This window comes from Solea solea, chromosome 3 (genome assembly GCF_958295425.1).
Source record: "Solea solea chromosome 3, fSolSol10.1, whole genome shotgun sequence".
NCBI classification, from domain to species: Eukaryota; Metazoa; Chordata; class Actinopteri; order Pleuronectiformes; family Soleidae; genus Solea; species Solea solea.
Genome location: NC_081136.1, coordinates 34,095,502 through 34,120,569, shown reverse-complemented (window position 1 = coordinate 34,120,569; position 25,068 = coordinate 34,095,502). Strand labels below are relative to the sequence as shown.

Genomic DNA, 25,068 nt, shown 5'->3' with positions numbered 1-25,068 from the left:
AAAATAATGTAAAAATGATTTGATAACCATTAAATATATTATTTTCCAAACAATTACAGACAACCAAAATTGATTAAAATCTTTATTGCAAAGTTTAATATCACAAAATTTATTAATTAAGTTCCCCACACATCGACATACAGTACACTATTAAATAGTAATAATTATCAAATGATATAAATAGTGACATAAATCAGATTTACAAGGAGAAGAAGCATTAGTGCCGGATTATTAGTAAATTGAGTTAAAATATGTGCAAAGATAAACTGTATATTGACAATACTCAGCTATTTTTGTGCAAACAAGCCTCTGTATACGTGTGTAAAACAATAGCATATATATATATATAATGAATTTTCTCAGCAGACCTTGAGTTTGTCCTTGTTGAGCAGCATCTTCTCGAGATAACGCTGCACCTTAATCAGAGTCAGGTGGAGGTGACTGTCCGGGAACAAGTTTTCCCTCACCGTCTCTCCAGCGGGTCGGTCACTGACGGGACACAGCGTTGTCTGGGCAAGGGACCGGACCCTGCCCTCCAGGCTGGAGACGTCCGCGTGGATCTGGCTGAGGAGCTCTGTGAAGGGGCTCTGCAGCTCGCTGTCCAGACATCCCAGTTCATACGTGATGCTCGTCAGTCCCTCGATGGAAGGACTGGTGACCTCAATCTGTGGCCCGACCAGCAACTGGGGACAGAATAACAACATGGACATATTTAAACTATCAAATATCCATAGCTCTTAATTTATTTTTTTTGTTTTTAAATCATATTTTTGTGCTTAAAAATTTCACTAGACATTGGCAATTATCAAAGTAATCTTTTATGTTTCTGTAATGGTTACACCAGTGTATAATAGCTCTTTAACCTAAATGATATTTTTACCGTTAAAATATCATCGTTATTGTTCCCATGAATTTCCAAATGTAAAATAGTAAATTGTAAGTGATCATTTCTTGATTTAAAATGTCTAATTCTACTTATTTACTTACTAACAATTACTAACAATCAGTTTTAGTAGTTGAGTGTTTTGCTTAATGATCAATTTCGGACTTCTTGGAGAAGAAGCCCAGTGAGCCAGCTCAAATTTAGGTATAAAAATAATAAATAATAGTTTCTAAAAATATTAGTTTCCCGTTTTTATGACGGGTGGTCTCATAAATTTGTGAAGCACTGTATATGCATAAGGAAAAAAAGAAATGACTCAAACAATAATATAAGCAGCAACGCAGATAATTAAAAGAAAAAATTTAGATGTAAATAAATGTGCATACTTTTGTCCTTAGCTTCTTGATGTGAACCAGTGTTGTCTTAGCAATATTTATTATGTTGTATATGGTATTACTGATGGAGTCTCCCTTTGTGGGGAAACCTGTGCAACCAGGAGCCGCCACAAGAGCGACACAAAGAAGGGCCAGAGTGATGTGCATTCTAGAAAAGAAACAAACAAAAACAGCATAAAGTAAATCACTTCTATGTGGTAAAAGGTAAATTCTCTGAAAGTAATATTAGCAATATTAGACTGGTAAGACTAATATTCTTACCTGAGTTCTTGTTGCTCCTGTGAGGCTGAATGACGGGAGATGACAGGCGCTTCTTTATTTAAATAGCTGTGAACTCAAGTCATCCCCACGTCCGTCCATTCCCCTCCTCTCTCTTCCTCCTCCTCTCCTCCTCTCCTCCTCTCCCCCCCTCTGCTCCAACCTGAGCCGGACCTTCATATGTTCTTCATATGTATCATGAAAAAGACAAACACGACTCATCACATCATTGAGACCCAGTTTGTTTGTTACTTTTTTCCCACCCGGAGATTATTTCACTTCATTCATTTCCTTTTTATGATTTTGTTTCCATTCACTCTTGTGCTGGAACATGTGTAGGTAGACGATACTGTAGTTGGATGCTGGCGACGTGCAGCGCTGCAAACCCCACTAATACCCCACACACATGATATGGAAGTTTTATTCATTCATACATTCTATAGGTGCTTTTTGAAAGCATTCGAGATATACGTGGAATGAAGAACAATGAAATTCAGTCTTTGGCGGAATGTAGAACCTGTGAAGTTCACTCACGATAATAATGACATACGCACGGTGTCTCCCCGGAGGTGTTTTCCTCTTCTTCTTCTTCTCGTAAAGTCATGATGATGCAAGCCGTGTCTCCCATGTTCTGGTATTTGTGTCGGGCCAACAAAACAATAACAAAACGGTTCCCATGACAACCATTATTTCAATTGCCTTAAAATCCACATGTTACATTTACTTCAAACTGTTCTGACTTGGATCAGAGTTGGATTCAGAATTGGTTATTGTCATTTTACATTAATATTAATATTGATTATTAATCAATAACTTAATGAGTCGCCAACTATTTTGATAATTGATTAATTGGTTTGAAGCTTTTTCTCCATGATTGAAACAAGATTTCAGATTTTTCTGCCTCTTAAATGTGAATATTTTCTGGTTTCTTTGCTCCATATTACAAAGAAATCATTAAAAACTGAATCATTTTGGTTTGTGCACAAAACCAGACGTTCGAGAACATCATCATTTCCAGGTTTGACAAACACTGATTTAGAGCTGCAGCTAATGATTATTTTCATAATAGATTAATCTGTCGATTATTTTCTCGATTAATCGATGAATCGTTTGGTCCATGAAATATCAGAAAACCTTAAAAAATGTTGATCCGTGTTTGTCAAACCTGGAAATGATGATGTTCTCAAATGTCTTGTTTTGTCCACAAACCAAAATGATTGACTTTTAATTATTTCTTTGTTATCCAGAGCAAAGAAATGAAGAAAATATTCATATTTAAGAAGTTTAAACAATTGAAAATCTTGTTTTAATCATGAATAAAGCTTCAAACCGATTCATCGATTATCATAATAGTTGTCGCTTAATTTAGTAATCGATTATTAATCGTTTCAGCTCTACACTGATTAAGGTTTTTACGCCATTTTATGGACCAAACGATGACTCGATTGTGAAAATGATGCGTATAAAATGAAAAATGTTCACTTTAAAATGCCGACATTTTTCATTAAATGAGAAAACAGATTTTTATATTTTTGCAATAAAATAACAACTTTTTAGTTCAGCAAAGAACAGAGGTAAAAAAAAAATGAAGATTTTCCAGTTCAGTTCAGTTTAATTTAGTTTATTTGAACATAATAAAGTTTATTGGCAGCAAATAACAGAGTAGAAACAACAGCAACATTTCGACTTTAAAGCGAAATGGTGGCGACTCTCTCTGCAGCATGGTTAAGAAAATGGTCCAGTACTTTAAATGTAATGTGAGCTTTCCCCCTTTTTTAGTGTTGTTTTAAATTGGTTGTAACATAAAGACCTCTAGCTTGTTTATTTACTATACCAAATACAGTGTCGCTACTAATTGTACACAGACGTCTTGTGTCTCCCCGGAGGTGTTTTCCTCCTCTTCTTCTTCTCGTAAAGTCATGATGATGCAAGCCGTGTCTCCCATGTTCTGGTATTCGTGTCGGGCCAACAAAATAATAACAAAACGGTTCCCAAGACAACCATTATTTCAATTGTCTAAAAACCACACGTTACATTTACTTCAAACTGTTCTGACTTGGATTCAGAATTGCCTTATTGTCATTTTACATAAATATTAATATTGATTATTAATCAATTACTAAATGAATCGCCAACTATTTTGATAAGTGATTAATCGGTTTGAAGCTTTTTTTCCATGATTAAAACAAGATTTCTGATTGTTTCAGCTTGTTAGATGTGAATATTTTTGAGTTTCTGTGATTTTTCTGCTTCTTAAATATGAATATTTTCTGGTTTCTTTGCTCCATATTACAAAGAATCCATTAAAAACGGAGTCATTTTGGTTTGTGCACAAAACAAGACATTTGAGAACATTATCATTTCCAGGTTTGACAAACACTGATCAAGGTTTTTTTACGACATTTTATGGACATGAAAATAATCGTTACTTGCAGCTCTAAAATAGTATGTACATTTATACGAATAAAATTAAAAATGTTCACTTTAAAATGCCGACATTTTTAAATAAATAGGAAGACAGATTTTTGTATTTTTGCAATAAAATAACTTTTTAGTTCAAAGAACAGGTAAAAGATTGAAGATTTTCCAGTTCAGTTTAATTTAGTTTATTTGAAAATAACAAAGTTTATTGGCAATATTGGCGGCTCTCTCTGCAGCAGGGTTAAGAAAATGGTCCAGTACTTTAAATGTAATGTAAGCTTTTGTTTAAAAGTAGGTACATTTAAATATTCTGTGAAATTTCTTGAGCTTTCCCCCTTTTTTAGTGTTGTTTTAAATTGTTTGTAACATAAAGACCTCTAGCTTGTTTATTTACTATACCATATACATTGTGGCTACTAATTGCACACACATATTCAATTTCCCCACTCAGTCTTGTGTCTCCTGTAAGCTCTGGTCCTCTATCAGAGGCCTGGGAGCCTGAGGGTTCTGCACAGTATCTCAGTTTCTTCCTTGGACTGCGCTCTTCTGGGCAGAAATCTCAAATGTGGTTCCTGGAGTATATACTGGGGACACAGCCCCCCGTGCTCCAATCACCACTGGACCCACAGTCGCCTCTACTCCCCACGTCTTCTCTAGCTCGTATTTTTCACTCTTTACTGATGTTATTCTTGTATGGGACAGTCGGCAGCCTAAAATCGAAGGCCTCTGAGGTAAAAACACAGTCGCAACGTGTAGGTTATTTAAACCATTTAGACAATAAACACATTTTTAAGACCCAGGCGAGGACACAGCTTCCACTGATGTTATTATTAAGACTTACAAAACATCCGTAAATAACCTAACCTGTCCTGAGGCTGGGGCGGCTCTTGAAGGACTGGTTCTTCCTTCACCTTGAGGAATTCCCTTGCTCTGATAATTTGTGGTTATCGTGTGTGAAAGGTCTGGTGGCACATATTTGTGTCTGATTGTGAAACTATAAGCCTCTCAGACATAGCGGCGGAGACTTGTGTACACGGCAGTTATAGGAATTATATTGTGGGAGGTGGAAGAACTAACTCATGTTTACTGGCTTGAAAATTCAAAGTGCATGGAAACTATGTGACATATTTCAGTGGGGGTTTTCTTTCACTTCTGAGTAAATCCTAATTTATCTGCATAAACAGTGAATAGTAAGTGGATGAATGATAATAATCAGCCGCCAGTTAACCGCTATTGTCTCCGTTTCAAGCCAAAGTAGACCCTGTTCTGTGTTGGGTGGCCCTGTTGCACAAAGTTCCGAGAAGTCCAATTAATGATTTTGTTGAGAGGACAAGTATTACATCATGTCTTGCCAGAAAACGAGCTGTTGTGCTGTCCAGTCGGGTGACTGCACACAAAATACGTGGTGAAAATTACTCAGATGGAAATACTTTCCCTCTGAAATAGATGATACATGGAGTAAAAAAAATATCTGGAAAACAGGGAGGAGTGATTTATTGGAATATCTCTTTGTTCAATGCCAGTAAACTGACGTAATTCTCCCCCCGTCACCCCCTTCCTTTTTATTCGTCACCGAACTGAACCCCTTTTCAGTGAAAACAGTTTTCAGTGCACCGTTGCTTCAGGGAACACGCGAGACCTGGTGGTACCTTTTGTCTGCACAGGAAATGGCTGTGGTTTAAGGCACATGACTAAGAGAGTGACTGTACTGTAGCCTTTAGCCTTCCAAAGGATCAAATGATATTTATTTAAAGTTCAGTTATAAACCACTAAAGTCAAAGAAAGAAAGGAAGAAAGAATAAAGGTGACTATTTTGTGGCAAAGGCATCATGATGTTGCGTTGTTTGTACTTTTTTGGGAGCTGGTTTATTTATAGTTACTAGGGCTGCCAAGATTAGTCGACTAGTCACAACGTTATTATTTATTTTAAGAAGCTTTGTTTTTCTCTTAAAACTGCCGCTGCACCTTCCGCTGTCTTGTCTGCCTTTCTGTCCTTGACGCACTTGCGCAGTAATGGTAATTGGGGTCAGCCGTGAGGTCACCTGAAAAGTTATGCTCAAACAGTATCATTGCTAGCCGGCAACGGTGCTCGGAAGTTTGGGAGCATTTTACCAAAATAAAAGCGAAGAATATTTCTAACTGTTAATTAAATAAAATAAAAAAGCTATTTTAGCAGCAGCTTAGTCTTTGATTGATTTTTACATCTTGTAATATTAAAACTTGCATGCTTAAAGAACTTTGAATCACATTTAAGCTAAAATACGTAGCCTTACTATAGTGATGTGCATATTCCTATTGTCTATTAGGCTATTTATATATCATTAATATCCAAAAATAAAATAATATTTTTTTAACATACAGTATTCCCACATATGATTTCTTTTAAGTTTAGCAATATCTAGAGCTGAAACGATTAATCGATTATTAATCGATTGCTAAATTAATCGACAACTATTTTGATAATCGATTAATCGGTTTGAAGCTTTTTTCATGATTAAAACAAGATTTCTGATTGTTTAAGCTTCTTAAATATGAATATTTATTTATTACAAATTCTGCATCATCTCCACTAGCAGCATGAATGACCACACTAAGATGTTTGGTCTCATTCTTGAGAAATTGAATCATTTAATCGAGATGAAACAATAACACGTGGTGTGTTCTTTTTTTTTGCCTCAAACCCAAACAGAGACCAGATCTTTGCAGGTTGAAATCTAAGAAAAACAAACCCATCCAGATAGAGAGAGAGAGAGAGAGAGAGATTGTGTCACACTAAATGAGGCATTATATTATTCAGTCTTTAAAGACTATTTACTGTGACTTTGCTGTGCATATCTCACGGGGAGGAGACTGCCAGTACGAGTTAGAAAATTTGCCAAAATACACCTGATAAAAATGATGTGTTTCCATCTGTAAAACTTCACTGGAATGCTTTCTAAATTTGATTCAGGACTTCAAATTGCAATTCCTAAAACGTCCTCTGGAGGGCTACAGTCACCCAGATATGCAAGACGAGTGTGAGTATGTTTGATATTCTTCTCTTTTTATTTATTCCCTTTTACCATTATGTTCATGTAGTGCATATCAGAGGCTCCTGATGGAATTTTATCAGGAATGTCCTCTTCATGTACAGTATTTTCTTTTTGAGTTAAATGTGTGTTCATATATTGACCACTATGAAGAACAGTGCTCCAAATTGAAACACGTTACTGACATCGTGGCATAGATGTACAGAGATAATAAGAACAAACGGAATAACTGCTGTACGCCTTTGGTTACAAATTCATAAGTGGGAGAAGAGCAAATGTGCGTCCACCAAACCTCTCCCATCCCTCGCTGATGACACGGACGAGGCAGTGCCCTATTTCCCAGGGCGATGGTGCGACACAAAATGTGGGCCACAGTTGTGCTTTCACTGAGAAGCTCTCGCTGCAATCTGAAGGTCAGTCCGTCAATGGATGCAGAGTCAGAGTTTGTTTTGTCTGTAAAATCTTTATTCTTATATCTACATAGCATTGTTTAATGCATGAAACACAATATTTAAGAAGAGTTTTAGTGGTTATTTTAATTTAGTAGAGGTTGTCTGATATGGGTTTTCCTTTGGCCGATGCGGATCTTTAGAAATCATTGCAAACATGGTCAATGTTTGATAACATACAACACATTTATCATGACAAATAATTCACAAAATTGCCATTTATTGAACTGCAATCATGGTCTGTCTCAACACAAGTGCACTTATATTTTACATTAAAAAAAGTATGTGTAAACTAAATATTGAATGAATGGAACATGTAATCAAAAAATGGACTAACAAACATTTGAATGAATAAAAATACAGTTTTAGAGACATTAAGTGTCTGAGAACAAAATTATTAAAAATTATTGCACATTGTATTACTATTGTAGCTAATTGGTATTTTGTAACCAATGCTAATTATTAACAAACAAAATGAATGAATGAAACAATTGCAATCAATCCCAGATTAAAAGTTATATATTTTAATATAATGGACAGAAAACAACACATCAGTATCTTTAATGCAATTATTTATCAGGGAAAGCACATTTTTAGAGGTCTGTGTGGATGACGATACAAGCAGAGAAACATAATCTACATTACATTATTTTCTGGTTTGTCCCCTACTGTACATGTGCTGTGTGAACAGAAAATACACACACACTCACACTTGTATACGGTCACATGGTCACATGATGTGTGTGAAGTGAAGTGAAGTGGCCTCGCACATGGAGATGAAAAACGCCTCAGGTTTTGATGCAACAAAAGCTACATTGTGCCAAACGCACGCACGGGTTTGGATAAATAATCCCGTTTATGTAAGTCGCAGTACGTCAAAAGGCATGACGTGATCTTTTTTCACCAGTAGCGTTTATAAAGCATGTCTGAAATAGTGGGAGAGTAGAGATTTAAGATACATTTATGCAGAAAAGGTGCCAAAAATAGAAAAATACACTGTTAGACCTGATTCTTTAAATCTTACAAGTCTTGAGGCCTGGGCTAATTTTTATGTTGGAAACATTTAGATCTGCAGTCACTTTGTTACAGTAATAAGATAATTGGATCTTTAATTGGATTCTTCTCAGGTTGCTTGTTCTGCTTGTTACATCTGTGCCCACCACACCCAGTACGATGCTTCACAGACGCTCCTCAAAGCCAAACCTATCTTAATCCAGGCTTTAGAGACCAGAGATACTCACACTGCTCCACTCGGGATTAAACAGAGAGGACGACTTGTCGTTTCAGATGCCAGAATCCGGTGCAGATACTTTTTGGGGTAAGGGCTTCCTGGCTACTGCCTTAGGAACAGCAAGCCCAGACCGCAAAAAGACCCACACGGGACAAAAATATTTTCACGGATGTTTTAAAGTCCTCCGCAACCTGCGGAAATATAAGAGATGCATTCAAGAGCTTTCCCAAACCAGGAGTTTTTAAAATAGGTGGAAACAGAAAACATTTTACACATACATGGAAACATAAAATCTGTCAAGAAAATGTCCAAGATTAGGTGGACTCAACTCATATGGCCATAATTCTCTTTTCACAACACAAATAACTCTTTTCACCTTAACAATAAACTTTAGTGCATTAATGTTTGTATAAACCTACTTTTTTAACTTTTCTCAAATTTAGATTTTCCTTGACTGTCAATCTTGAATGATTCGATCGTAATTCATTGAATGCTCTTGCATCAGGCACAGGATTTCCTTCTAGACTGCGGTGAAACACCCTAAACCAGTAAAACATGGGTAATAAAGTACATCACCCTTGTTTAACCAGCAGTTTAAACATGTCATTTGTTTAAAATGAAAGGAAGTTAATGTCTTTGTGGACATAAGATGAGGCGATGAATGTAGATTTGACCGTGTCAGGTGTTGAAATTGGTAGTAGAGTGTATTCCAGACTGTTTTGAAACAGTGCAGAGCTAAAGGTGAAGCAGAAAAAGGACATTGCAAATGATAAAAAAAATACACATGAAAGTTTGTAAGTCTCTGGTGCTATGGTCCAGTTTTTTAACGGGATAATTATCCCCCTCTTCGTCATAAGCCTCTGAGTAACACTACAGAATCAACCGACTCAAGTTTCCTTTAGATTCGGACCAATTTTTTCCACAAACACTTGTTCCACAGGTATGGACCAAGTAACAAACAATCATGACGTCAGCCCATGAGAATCTGAACCGGGTTTTAAAGCCTCCACAATCACAATTTCACCATTTTACTACCAAACTAGTTTGGACGATACAAGCAGTCATTCCGTGGGGCCACACAGGGCTTATAGGGGTTAGCGCTCTTGCCTTTGTGGCAAGAATGTCTCGTGTTTGTGACCCCGGTTGAAACGAGGGCGTTTCTGAGAGGGGTGATTAAATGATGTTATTCATCCTAAGTGGTTTGCTCCAGATATCACTCAGGTGTCTCCAAGAGTTAGAAACTCCATCAGGTCCCTAAACACAACAAATATGCCTTTAGTGACCTTGTAACACATGACAAATGGAACAATTGCAATACTGAGAAATTATACTAGCTATAATGAGGGTTTGTGGCACATAGTATTTATGTAATTCTTTCTTAAAAAACGTACATATTATTTCGTTCTTTAGTAAGATTTAGTCAGGTATTCTATTCTCGCACATAGCTTGAAGCAAATTGTTGTGTTTTTGGTTCAATTAAATAAGCTATAGCAGCATAATTATGTATTATTCTAAGAAAAGACACCCTTAAAAACTACATTGACATCATCAGATATATTGTTTGTCCTCATAATTGGATAATTTTTTTTAATATCCAGATAAACTTTGAGGACAATTTGTAAGTGGATCATATCCCAGAGTTTATGTTTCACGGAGTATTTTTGGGTATTTGTGTGAGATTTAATATCTTAAATCACGGTTTGTGTCATGTTCACCTCCTGGACATGAAATGCAGTCAGTGAACCCAGGGTTCTTGGCATCAAGTGGGACTTTCCAACCAAGGTTTGTTTGTTTTTTTCACTGTAACTTGAAACAGGCGACATTGTAGTTAACACTACATGGTTTTGTTTTCCTCCATACTTTTATTCCTTATACAGCTAATAATAATGATGATTTGCTTGTCATTTTTGGGAAGTTCAGATGTTGACATGGTGACGGATTCACGTTTAGGCCTGGTTGTTACACACTTACAGATAGATCCTGAAAGTGTAGTTCTGGGCTTTCCAACGATGTCCAACACATCGAAATCTTAGTATTTTAATTATATTTACTGCTTTGCGTTGTTTTGTTGAAAGAGGAATCCTTTTTCTGTAACATTACAGCAACGTTATAATAATAGTAGAGTAGAGAAACTCTAATGGCAGCGGACACTGTTTCTCAGGCCTTTAAATCCACTACAGTGTGATCAAACACTGCTGAGAGAGTGAGATATTTGTTTTTTTAGTAACATTTCAAATTGATTTGACCTTTTCACTTGTGCTTATGGTCCATAAATAATCACTGTACTGTAAAAATGTCTCCAGGACGAGCTGTGTCTTAGCTTTGTTGTTTTTACGTTTGTCAAATTCAATGATCATCGGTGTGTAGCATATGGACTGTCCGTGAAATAATAAGACAGACACAGATTTGCAGGTCTTTTCCTATATTTTCTGGATGTGGTTGAGGATACTGACACTGTATGGTCAGTCATATAATAGTGGCTTCCTGATTCTAATGCAATATTATGTTACATGTCAATTACAATGACAATAACAGAAGACTGATCTTCACAATTGGAGGTGGAGTCGTGCTCGTGTAGGTACCACTTTACAACATATTTATCCTGTCTAAACACGTCTCACTTTGAGCCCTATAATGCAAAGTGAGTGCAAGTTCTTGAGAATAAATCACTAAATTGCTTTTACTTGCAAAAATAACCACTTAATAGGACACATTCATGTCACTTGAGCTTGTTCATAAACACGTAAACAAGAAAAATCAACGTTTACCTAATTCTAGTGCCCAAAAGCATACAATGAAGCCCAAGATAACCTGTGAGTGTGCATCCACTCCACGTGCAAGCCTCCATTAAGAGATTTCACGCTCCAGTAAAGAACAAGTTCATATTTTTTGTGGTGCACAGAGTACGACCGCATCTGGATGACGAGAGCCTGGGTGTTTTACACTAAGCCCGGACCAGAGCATCTGCACACGTAGGCATCTGCCAAACTTGCCTCACCACATGCGTCACATGTAGTGGGGGTGGGTGTAATACAAAAAAATATGTCACATTCTCTTCTGCTGTTAATCTAAAAATTTTGCTTTCTTATGTTCAATCTTAAAATGTGAACTTGGGGCAGTGTCACTCCTGCCAGGCCCTCGATCACTCACTTCCAGCTGAGGTGCAAGATCCACCTTTTACAGCAAAGAATCATCAGCCTAGAGTCCAGAAGACCGTGTCACAGCAGCTCCTGCCCTAAAACTATACGCCTCTGTGTGTATGTGTGTGTGTGTGTGTGTGTGAGAGAGAGATGGAGCTCTCCATGGTTCTGAAACAGACACACAACGAGAGCTGCCCGTGGTGCTAAAAAGCAGCTCTTGCTGTTTGCTGGTGAACGGCCTGCAACTGGAAAGTGGAGTTGGTTGAAGAATGAAAGAAAAAACAAATACATAAATAAACGTAGATGATTTAAAAAAAAAAACGTAATGAAAGGGGGGGTGAAATTCCACGCGCGCTCACAGCATGTGTTCAGACTGCGTGGATGAATCGATCGCGCATGAATTGGCACTTGTTGCCATAACGCAGTGAAAGTCTGCTTAGTGGGCAATGTGTGTGTGTGTGTGTGTGTGTGCGCGCGCGCCCCTCGTGTCCACGGAACGGTCTGATCCTCGCTATTCCACGCATAACGAAGTAACGGTACTTCTTCAAGGTTCCTCGCACACGACTGTCCCCCACACTCCCTTCAACACACATACACAAAGTAGCCATAGTCTCCATTTTAATGATCCGGGATAATTTGCATCATTTTTTTCAGCCTATCCAAAAATCACGCGTACATTACCCTCAGTGCTCTCTCTCTCTCTCTCTCTCTACCCCCCCCCCTCTCTCTCTCGCACACACACACACACACACACTGTCAGTGGTGAATATCGATGGATGGATGCAGTCAGAATTTCTATTGCAATCGGCAGCACAGCGAGGCTGTAACACGCGGAGCAGTGCACGTCCACGCGCTGCACTTCGCGACAAAATAAGTCAATGTAAATCAGCGGGAGACGAGAGATAGAAATAAGACTTTTAATTTCTCTCTCTCTCTCTTTCTTTCTGTCTTTCTTTCTTTCTTTCATTCTTTCTTTCTTTCTTTCTTTCTTTCTTTCTTTCCATCTCACTCACTCATCAACACGTTTCTCCGGAGAAAACACACTGTCCACTCACGCGCCACAGTCAAACTCGAGGTGGGGAACGAATTTCTCAATGGCTCTCATTATTATTATTATTATTATTATATTATCATTATTACGTCTTTATCACCGCAAACACACATTTACAAAATTGTTTTTTTAACTCTACAACACCAACAATAATAATAATATTGAAAAATAGAAATGGGCTCACCCTGTCATCACGGATCCCGGGAAGAAGCGCATCATTTTTCCCCTCTTCACCCTCTTTTTTTCCCTCCAATAATCCCTGGGAATTTGAACGGCGCCCATTGATATGCAGCAGTAGGGTCCCCCCCCCACCCAATCCCTTCCACCCCCCCTTTCCAACATCACCCATCCCCCCCCGCCCCCCCCCCCCCCCCCCCCCCCACCACCACTGCCACACACACACACACACCTCCACCTCCACCCTCTCTCGCGCTCTCCCTCCATCCTCTCTCTTCTTCCCAGACGTCAGTCGCTTTGCCTCCCCCCTTTCATTTCGCTACGTATTTATTTTATTTTTCTCGCACCTTCTACCCCCCCCCTAATCCTAATCCATTTTCGTCCTCCTCTTCCTCCTCCTCCTCCTTCTCCTCCTCCTCTCTGGAAAATGCTGCAAAACCTCTAATGGAAGCCACTCAATTCCTCCAGTCTGCTTCTTGCTGGTGACCTGCATTGACGTCATTGCGTCATTAGGTTTCCCCTGGAAACACGAGCGAGCCAAAAATAGAAACGCATTAATTCAAACCCCAGGCTGGGGTGGGGGGAGGGGGGTGGGGCTGGGGTAAGGGGCAGTTTTTGACGAATATACCCCACCCTTAATTCATAATAATCTGCACCATCAAACCTCTTCCTCCTCCCTCTTCCTCCTCCTTCCGCCAGATACACACCTTCACATAATGTGTATATTTTTGCTTTTTTTCAATGCATGAATGAATATCTTTATTTTGAGTTGCATTCATTTAAAAAGTGAAATCATTAACCACAATTATGCCAATAACTGAAAACACTAGGGGGGACCCCGCCCCCAGAAAATCAGAAATTTAGAGAAAATACATAAAACAATGCACTTACAGTTCTATTACTAGACTTCACTTTGTCCTTATTTTACATTTCAAACTTTTTTTGATCTACATTTAATAGTTGTGTTCTTGCTTTGGTCGTTTCAAACATAAATAATCCTCGTAAATTATACGATAAAATAAGATTGTCCTTTATTTAGTCCCACAGTGAGGAAGTTTACATCGTTTACAGAAGCAAAGACAGTAAAGATACAGTTAATAAACATGTATTACAAAAAATTACAATATATAAAGATATTAACACTTAAAAAAAGTAAAATAGAATATATAGTGTACATTATAGACCGTTTCCAGAATATACACAGCATGGGCTTGATATTCACGTTATAAACAAAGGCTGAACATGGGAAACTAGGTATATTGAATTTATGTGTAATATAATTGTCTTCTCTTAATTTAAAGAATGTTTGAATGCCAACAGGAAAAGTTTTATTCACCACACAAAAAGTATGGCATCTAGTGTTTTAGAATATACAATGTCTACCAATTTTAACATATAAGATCCTATGGAAAACTGACGAGTGGATTCCAGATATCCAACTTACTCTTTCAATTTCAACTTACTTTTTTTTACATTTTTCCAAGCCTTATTCTGAAAATGTGATCATTCACAAATACTTAATGGTAAAATAAAAATAGTAAATTGTGCTACGTTAGTCCTCATTTCCTATGTTCCTCCACATTTATTACTATGGGAGCTTCTCGTGCTTTTCAATACAGCTGGAATCTTCTGGGTAATTCCTGTTTGGAAGTGGCTTCTTTGAGCTCCATTAACCCCCAATTTCTCTCCTCTCTCTTCTGTGTACACTTCAGCACCAGGCCTGTGGGATTTATATGTAGTGATTCGAACGTTCGACTTGAAATAATAGCAATTGTAAAACTGGAATTTGGACACGGGGTCCTGCACCAAAAAACACGCCCCCAGGATTAGGAAATAAAGCAGAAAAAACGCAGCCGAAAGGTTTCCCTTTAATGTCACTTTGTTACTGCGCTTCAGCAAAGCATGCGACAAACATTATATCTGTTTAACATTATATAACATTATAATTATAACAAAGTGACAAATTAAAGCCTAAAGTGTTTAACACCACTCCTTATTCCTGCTCTTGAAAGAACAGAATTGACATAAATAGGTTAGAGTGCGATCGAAGGATTTTTTAACGCTGTGTCACTTTTGGTGATTTGTTTTTTGTTGTTGTTGCCGAAGTTTATTATGAATGATTCTGCCCGTGTTTGTGTGTCTGTCACAAACTGCTCAACAACTGAGCAGTGTTGCTTTTGTGTCCGTCTCTCCGTCTGTCTTTCTTGGCGTGAAACCAATCATTTCCTGTGTGCAGTCTGGGGGATGTCGCTGGGTGGCACAAGATCTTAAACGCTAAGAAACCGAGGCAGTGAGAACCAAAGGGAACTCAAACTGTGTCTTTGATTTATCAATTTCCATCCATCCATCTTCTAAGGCTTTATCCTCCACATGAGGTGGGTCATGAAAGTCGCTGATTCCAATCCCAGTTGACGTACAGTAGGGGGCGAAAGGCAGGTTCACAGGTTGCCAGTCACAGGGTGTGTCCCTCCCACAGTCCAAAATCTGCATGTTTTTGGACTGTGGGAGGAATGATTTATCAATTTCTTCAACAAAATTTTTTCCAAAGCTTTTGGACAAATGGGAAAGGACAGTTTTCTGAACTATAATGCTTGTGAATTCTACATAAAGTCAGTGTTATGATTATGATGGCGTGTGAGACTAAATTGATATTATTAGTGTCCAGGATAGGATATTTCTCCAGATACTAAACAGTATGTGGATTTAAAAAAAAATCTCTTCACACAACCGGGGCAATAAAGTTCTATTCTTATACGAATGTATTTGTTATGTCGCCAATTCTTCTTCTTCTCATGTTAATAATAATAACAATAATTTCCGGGCAGGCTGTTCTCTGAGAGGTGGCCTATTTACACCACTGTACTTGTATTGTTGTTACTTTAAGAGCTCAGTATTTTCGCATTTGGATCTTTGTATAAAAAGTTCTACGCTAAATTCCATGTGCGTGCTCTAAACGACACAAAAAACTACAACTATTCAAACCAACCAAACTTATATCCAGAACTGAGTCTCTGTGATTGTGACAACATAGTATTCGCCTGTAATAAGTGTAAGTGATGGTCAACTACAACTGTCCGTCTATTTTTGCTAGATGCTGCTCCTCACATGATGTTTACGTTGTGTTTTTTCCTGTATTTAGTTGGACTTTCTTCCACTTTCATTCAAATCCCAGAGTTTCAACATTCTGACACACATTATCGTCATTTTGGATACATTACTCACTGTCCTGTACAACGACATAAAAGTGAATATTTGTCTTTTTAATTTCAGGTCCGGAAATTTTTTACGCTTGCATGGATTCTGCAGCTGTGGAGAACAGAACGTCCGCCGTCTGAGCCGCTCGGCGTCGTGTTCATGGAGGAGTCATCTGCCAGCATATGGAAAACCTCAGGTAATGTGATGATGATGATTAATATAGAGTAACCAGCCATGTTAAATCCTTCCTACGGGATATTAAAGCTGCCGTCAGCGATCATGGCTAACATTTAGCTTAACTGACAGTCTGTCACCTCCCCTCCCCTCCCCTCCCCTCCCCTCACATTTGGTGTTTATTCACCGAATCTCACGAGCAGAGACGACCGCCCCTTTGTTGAGTTCTAGCTCCTGATTGGATAAAGCAGCCCTAAATCGGATTGAATCTAATTTATCGATGCATGTATTGCTTTAAAAATATGGAAATATATAAAACAGTTGTTTTGTGTATCGCAGATTTTTAAGTCGGTAAACATTTTTCCTCAGGAGTTAACAGTGTCAGTCGCTAGTTTCCGGTCTTCTTCAATAGAACGTGATGTTGTAGTGGACACGGTTTGAATTGACCACTGGTGTCGTCCAATTGGAGCCTCTGAACTTTGCTGTTTTGCAAACAGGCTTAATGAATCACGTTTCTGGGCGTTTGTTTTATCCTGTCTGATGATGAAGTTTGAGTGGTGTGGTTGTGATAGTGAATGGGCGTCAAGAAGATCACAATTCAGCAGTCATTGGTGTCAAAAGGTGGCGTAAAATAACATAACACAACAAGAATAAGCACAAACTGCGGTTTTCGCTGTAGTAATGTGACTTTTATTGTTCTCACTGGATTAATGGCACCGTATGTAACGTAACAACACATCAATTCTCGCTCCTCCCTCGTCCATTTGCGCAGCGGCCTCTATCACCACAGCCAGATGAAAACAGCGCTTTGCCGAATGCAATTTTTTCTCTCACCTCACCCCATTACCTCGCTCAATATCTAATCTTCCTCTTCCTCCTTCTGATGTTTCCATCGATTGTGCAGACAAGTCGTACCCGTGCTCCTTAGCATGTGTATTAATGATCTCTCACTCTATCCATCTCCATCACACGCACGCACAAGGACCTGGCGTTTGACAGAGATACGTGTAAGGGTATGAGAGGGATTCACTGTTGAAATATCACACAGAGTCTGATGGATACCAAGAGATAAACACTTTGCTGTGCAGAATTGCATGTGTTTATAATGTTTTCCTCTAAAATCTGCAAAATAATGTGTCCGAGGATGAAAAAACTTATAGTATTTTCCCCCGACAAGCTCATCCTGATCATAGTTCCCTCACCACAGGCACTGACAGAGAGGAGCAGGCTGCAGTACAGCCGCAGAACACTCACTGCACTAACTGCTGATGCCATCTGCTGGCGAAAAGTGTACACTACAGCCACAGTGGTCGTTAAGATCCTCAATCAAAACCTTTCTTAAAGGGTTTAATGCAGCTTCATATCACCTGAGAATATCTGGTTTTGGATGCTTTTTCCGACACGACCCCTTCCATTCATCCAGGCTTAAGGAGTACACTGGATATGTGAGCCCTTTGTAGCTGGGGGGGGGGGGGTTGTCAAATTTGAATGTCCAGTTAACAATGAGCAGTGGGGATTTGGTGCAAGTTGAAGTTCTCATTTTGCCTGGTTGTGGGTTTTCCCCCGTTTTTGATGGAAACACTTTCATTTTTTAAATTCTGTGACATATTTTCACAAAGCACGATGGAATAATATCGTAATCTCCCGCCTCCTGGCTGCCGTAGACACTCAGTGACCCCAGACCCCTGTTTTAAAGCATGAGCTACTCCCAGTTTCCAATCATCTCCACTTCCCTTCATCTCTGCTCCACTCACACCAAACGTCAACGCGGTCGTTACATCGAGAGCAGTATTATTTTTATATTTCTAACATCTTAGACGTGTGGTTTGTAGTTTTGTACAGACTCGTCGCTGCTAGTGAAACTGTGTCTATTCTAATCTGTCATTTTATCAATTAAAATCCCAGCTAGTGCATTTATGAACAAATTCACACACACACACACACACACACACACACCACTTCCTCCTCCTCCTGTGTTTCCTCAGTCAGAGCCTCCACAGCACAGTCAGAGCTGCTATTGCAAGCTGCCACCAGGGGGCAGGAGCAGTCAGCAGTGTTCTCTCCTCCTCCTCCTCATGAGTTAGTCTCTTTAGCAGTTTGTCCGTCTGCTCATAGTAAATGTAGATAAGCACATGCATGTTGACACATACGCTGAATTACACATGAGTATAAACACTGGTTTTCCTGTGGGGGGAAAGTTGAGATGTTTACACACACACAGTTGGTCGTACATATCAAAATATAGACATGGACATGGAGTTACTGCTCAACCTGCTATGACATGACACTTTTTCCCCCACGCGTATACGTGGCCCCCAAAGTGACTTCCCGTCTCCATCGTTGCAGGTTCCGCCGCATCACGCGCGCATTCCCTCACAGTCTCCACACCCACTGACTTCCTATTTATACCAGATTGTTAATGGCTACTTTTATTAATTTCACAGGGAGGCAATTAAACGGAGCCTTACTCTGGGGTGGGAGCGCGGCAGATGTCTGGCGCAACCTTCGGAATATTTTCAAATGGACCCCTAACAGGCCCTGGCTGCAGCCTCCTCGCTGTTGTCGCGGGGAAGGATGAAATCGAGTGTGGAGGGTAACGGGACGGGAGGCGGGGCTAGGAGAGTGGCAAAGTAAGATGTGAAGAAAAACAAGCGCGTAAGATGTAAGGGAGGGAGTAAAATCGAGCGAGGGTGGAAGGGAGGGTGCAGGCCGATATCAAAGAGACCTTTGTTCCAGCCTCTGCCTCGGTAGCTGTGTGAGGATCAGAGCCAGAGAGCAGAGGACCTTGAGGACCTTGAGAGGGGGAATTGAATGCTTACGCTGCACAACTTTATCTTCAAGGCATTCCGCCCCTCGACTTTCTTCAGTTTTTTTTATCATTAATTATTTCTCGCTAATTGCCAGGATTAGAAAACAAGGAAGAGAAAGGGTGTTCTGGGTCTCTGGAGTCTTAGTACAGTGTGTAAGTGTGTGTGTGTGTCACTCTGCAGTCTGACTGCATACACTCATACACTCCTCCTGCCCCTGTATATAAAGAAAAGAACAAGGGGGGGGGGAGCACAAATTGAACATTCTTGGTCAGCAAGGTTGTTAGCTCTGTGTAGCTGATTGTGCTCGTTGAACCATAAAACTATTTCCATTAAATTAAGAAGATGGTCATAGCCCAGCAACGTCCTTTTACAACGGTTAACACTTGAGGTGATTGAGTGCTGTGCTTCTTTTCTTTCTTTTTTTTTCTTTCTCTGCCCTTTTCTTTTACACTCTACCACTAACTATAATCAGCCCAAAAACTTTAAACGTGTACACAGATCACTTGGAGACTCCAGAATGCCAAATACTCTCGCTTGCGTACCTATGGATGTATAAAGGGGCGGATTTCGATTTTTCTCTCCTCTCATGAGCCGAAATGCGCTGTTGTCTGAAACTGGCACGTGGATCGCACACGCTTTGCCGAGATCAAAGCAAACAGCGGGGTGTCCTCCATGAAACACTTCTCCCCACCTCGGGCTACAGCTGCTGTAGCGCTGCCCAGACAACGCACGATAACACTGACGGAGAGTATTAACGCTGCTTATTCTGTGAGTAACACTTGCGATTTTGTTATGAGAGGAGGTCAGAGGATAATTGGCCAGATTTCGGTCGTGGGTGTCTTCCGGTTTTAGGCCGATTTGTGATTCCTTCTTCTCAGTCATGACTTCATCCACTGATGACACCAACAGTCCGCCTCCATGTCTGTTCATATTCTGAAGTCGCGTTAAATCACGTCAGTTTTTTAGATATTTCTCCACTCAGGGAGGTCTTTTAATAAGCTAAAACCAGTCGTGGAATACTTGTATAAAATGGTAGATTGCGTTGATAATCTGCGCCACATTGGTGGATAATCCCACATTCAGACTGGGCACTGAGCCTGCAGCCCCCCCCTCAGCCAACGATGGTGGTCACCGATATTGAGGATGTTTCCCCGGGCTGTGCTGCAAATGCATTAATCATTTCTTAATACCACGATGCACATTGGCACATTGGTCTATTAGCAGGCAGGAAGTCTGGGAAAAGTTTTTAAATCATGGTCACACATGGTCTTATTGTGCATTTATTCCTCCTACAGTTGTGTTGTATTGTATCCATTATGATGTTGCAGCCCCGTTGAACCCGCTCACCTGCAGCTGGATGCACAAAGGAAACCAAAAGCCTTTTCAGAATGAAAGAAAAGCAGATGATTGCTGAGTTTTCTCCGCAGGTTGACGGCGTTGTAACATTTTGAAGGAACATATAACCGACCTGAGCTCCTCGTCAGATGACCTTGGATAGTGTTTATTGTCCAACTCTCTTTCAGACTCATTCAGGATTGTCTCTGCAGTGTTGGCCGTGCTCGACTCATAGCAGAAAAGTGTGTGCGCTCAGATCACTTCACTTGCATTCTGCTGAAAGGCTTTTTAAGGAATTATCGATCAATGATGGCAAGAAATCCTTCCTACTCTATGTTGAAAGGTCCATTGCATGAGAATTAGTGACATTGAATGGTGAAACTGACCATTATAACAAACTGAGGACGTGTGTGTGTGTGTATTTGTATATGTATGTATATATATATATATATATATATGTATACACATATATATATATATATATATATATATATATATAAACATATATATATGTGTATATATATGTATATATACATATATACATATATATGTATATGGGTGGACAACAGTATGATGATGATTGGCGGCTGGAGCCTGGTTGCAGGTGACACAGTTCTGGACGTTTCAGAATGGTACTTAACGTTCTTTATAGGTGACGTAATGACCGCTTGGTACTGGACACAAAAAAAGTCGATATGGACCCATCCCTGCGACATGGAAATGATTTACTTCGATCATATTGCGGCCAAAAAGAAAAACGTTCCTCACAATCACTCAGCATGTGGAAAAAGGCCCCAAAGCCCCACAAGGATGAATAGGCTCACCCTAGATGAGTTGCCTCGCTGCATTATGCATATGTGAAATCAGGCCTCCTTTTTCATTAGCTCGTTCTGGCACTATCCCCATTTATCATATTTGAGAACAAATCGCCCAGCACATTATCTGCCTTCTGATGAGCTCGTCTGTATATTTTATCAGTTCATAATAAAAGAACCCCCGACGCTGACAGCGTAGCACATTCAGTCTGGCTCCGGACCAGGTCCCGTGGCCTCTGTTGTCTGAAAAGAACATCGCCCTGTTTTTTTGATCGATGAGTTTGCCTCGGGGATTCGTGTCATGTTTTACAGTTCACCTGATTGCCTAGCTTGTGTGAGCGAGCTCAATGCGGCAATTAAAGGTGTGCGGCGCGGGCAGCGGGGATATTAACGCGCTGTGACTGGCACTAATGTTCTTTTTTTTTTCTGAGATTATTGTCACCACAGCTAATTAGTTTGCTTTGCAAACATGCTTCATACTCTGAGACAGGTAACAACGCTTTATGTCGTACACAGAGGACACGGTGTGTCTCCTACAGTCTTGTATAAAGTACCTTTACGTGTTACTTGAGTAAAAGTACAAGTATCTTAACCAGAAAATTACTTTAGTAGATGTTGAAGTCACTTTTTACGTTAGTAAATGTCAAATTATATGACATTTACTGTCCTTAAGTATCAAAAGTCATTATCTGATATAACATGTGTTTAAGGTTTGTATGGAAAAGTGTTAAAGAAGTAAGGTTTGGAAGGTTGAGGGTTCAATTCCTGGCCCTGCTTGTCTGTATGTGTCCTTGAACAAAGACACTTACCCCTTGAACACCTAGTGTATCGCACTCTGCATTACTGAAATGAAAAGTTTTTTGTCATTTATGACGGTTTGTGCTATTGGAAAAATGTGCACGTCAAAGCCAGCGTTATATGGTTATTACGGTAATTTCAATTTGCGCTGTTGCAGGAAGCCGGAGAATCAGCATCTCTGTCACCAGAGAAGAAAGAGTTGGAAATCTTTGGCCTGTTTTTGGACACTGAGACCAAGACTCAAACAGATGTCATCCTAAATATGTTTTACACTCTTCAAATGTCAAATTTAACAATAAAACGTTTTTTAAATTGTCAATACGCTATCTTATCATGGCAGTCAATTGTAAATAACACTGCAATTACCTGAAGTGCTGCTCTTTCTGATGATGACGAGTTTCCTTTGTGGACAAATACCAACCAAAATGTCAAATCATGGTGAATTTCTCTTTTGTGATATGCAAAAATGAGCAGACTATGAATCATATTGCAATTCAATCCCAGTCGGAATTATAACATTTCTTTTTCTACCGTATCATGGAGCCATAGTTAGGTGTTTTTTTTAAACCACACATACATTGGATTGGAAACTCGGAGGACCTGGAATTGAACCCTCAACCTTCAGCACCACAGCCATCTGCGAGTGCGATGCCGTTTGTTCTGTGTCACAAAATTCCACATCCAGCATCCACAGAGTGGGACAGGTTTTCCCTCACTATTATTTCCTGACATTTTCAGGTCACAAGCGCCTCTGTGGGTGTGCAGTTTGTTTTTGCTCCCACTGTTGGCCGCGCGCTAAAGCACGGCTCCGACATTCATCCCAGCGTGTGCTTGAGTTTTTGACTTTTCATCAACATGATAATCTCTCCGGCTTCTCCCTCAACAGTGTGCCGACATTTTCCTTTCGGTGCGAAAGCGTCGACTCGCCCCTCCTGTCCCCTCCCTTTTTTTTTACGAGTGACAGGATGGCAACGGGCCGACTCTCTTATTTTGTAAAACATGGCGTGTTGTTTTCCAGGCAGTCGAGCGGCCCTGCTGCAAATCATCAGGGGTGAAAGCACCGCATGGCCTTTCAGCCTCTCTAAATCCACCCCGTGATGATTCCATCAGGGAGTGTCAGAGTTTAAAACATACAATATTCTTGCTCCATCCCTCCATGAAACCACTGTCCTGTTCCATCACATCACTTCTCACCGCGGCGAAATTCACTCCACAGGTCACGGACCAAGACCTCGTGGACCAAGAACATCCAAATTAGGGGCCAAGGAGGGGCTGATGCCAATCCCAATTTAGTGTTCAATTAACCTCTGCATGTTTTTGGACTGCAGCAAGAAGACCCGGGTTCGAACCCACGCTGGAAACAAGGGCCATTCTGCATGGAGTTTGCATGTTCTCCCTCTGCGTGCATGCAAGGGTTTTCTCCGTGTTCTCCGGCTTCCTCCCACAGTCCAAAAACATGCAATATGGTGACTGAGAGTGAATGGTTGACCCCGCCTTTAGCAGCCTGTGTCAGCTGAGATTGGCACGGCCCTCAAGTACCGTGTGTACATTGGGGGATAATAACCCTCGTGTTTTAACGTGTGCCCTTCTTGCTGTGAGGCAACAGTGCTAGCCACTCTGCCACCATGTGTGCTTCATGATGTGTTTCCCATATGGAGCGAATTCAATCGAAAACATAGATGAGTTACCTCATATTCCTGCAGCTGCTACAGTGCAGCAGATAAAGGTGTGCGTGTGGGTTTATGTGCACATTTCTCAAGGTAATGTCAGGTTGTGGGAGTGTGAGGTGCCTGCACCTGTTGTGCTCCGTGTCAGGATGCACTGTGATTGTCGAGGAGGAGGCTGGCATGGCCGGGCATGCCCCCCCTTGTTGCACTCCTCACAAAGGTTTTTGAAAGTTCCACAAATTGTCATTTTGAGGAGTGCAGAAAAAGACCTACTCCTTCTTTTCTCCTCCTCCTCCTCACACTCCAAGGTCGGTGTTTTCTTCTGGCGTAAACACTGACACCTTGTCTTATGTTTGGGTTAAGGTTAAAGATAATGCCGTCTTTAGGCCGTGGAGCTCTGTAGTCATGATGCGAAGAGGCACATATTATCGCCTCACTTCAGCTTCTCAAACACGACTGTACACACGCGGTTATGCAAATATGATAATGAGCATTTTTACAAGCTGTAAAAAGGAAACGACGCCGGAGGCCAAACGAGAAGACGAGGGGGAAAGTTACAGTGAGAATAATCTTGACGGTAGTTATTACTGGCTTATTGCGGCGGATGACATCTATTTCTCTGTCGTGTGACAGTGCATCACGCCGACTTTCCTTTAATAGCTTTGGTTGGCAGATCAGGACTGGTGAGAATAAATTAGAAATGATTCCTGGAGCGCAGAATTAGTGGAACTCTTTCATGGAGGGAAAAAAAAGTGAGAGGGGGATATGTAATCACTCAGGCGAGACTTTGATTAAGTGTTAAGGCGAGTCGGTGGAAAGTGTGGATTTCGTGACGACGGAGCTTACGTGCTTTTGACAGTTCATCCTTCATGTGTTTTCCCTAATTTCCAACCTTTACTTCATCCTCACTGTTGTGCCCGGCCCTTTTTCATGTTCAATCCTTCTGTCATGTGCACGCGCTCGTGTCGTTTCTCTCGTGCACGTGCCGTCATCGCTCGTAGGCATTGATTTTGCAGCCTTTGTGCAGTTTCTATACCGTAAGCAATTGCTCACTTTAGGGGTCAAGGAAGTAAAAGTGAATTATACAGTATCTTTGTACAAGTAGCGTATGCAGTTTTACTTCTATGATGTGTATTGTAATAATACAACCTTAAGAATTGTCTGAAAGCAGAGTTTGCATAGGTCTTATGTGCAGGGCCACGCGGTGGGCGTAGTGGTTAGCACTCAAGCCTTTTCAGCA

General features: G+C 40.2%; 1 protein-coding gene and 1 long non-coding RNA gene across 2 annotated transcripts in view; one reads left to right on the top strand and one right to left on the bottom strand.

The window, feature by feature from the left end:
- Positions 1 to 25,068, top strand: part of LOC131456871 (uncharacterized) — a 238,869-nt gene that overhangs the window by 3,597 nt on the left and 210,204 nt on the right. The window contains exon 2 of the long non-coding RNA XR_009239948.1: positions 16,305 to 16,425. This is a non-coding gene — a long non-coding RNA (uncharacterized LOC131456871). The remainder of the gene's footprint in view (positions 1 to 16,304; positions 16,426 to 25,068) is intronic.
- Positions 360 to 1,425, bottom strand: lepb (leptin b). The gene is made up of 2 exons (XM_058625539.1): positions 1,270 to 1,425; positions 360 to 683 (listed from the first exon to the last, which is right to left on the bottom strand). Exons 1-2 carry the CDS (start codon positions 1,423 to 1,425, stop codon positions 360 to 362), a joined length of 480 nt encoding a protein of 159 aa, XP_058481522.1.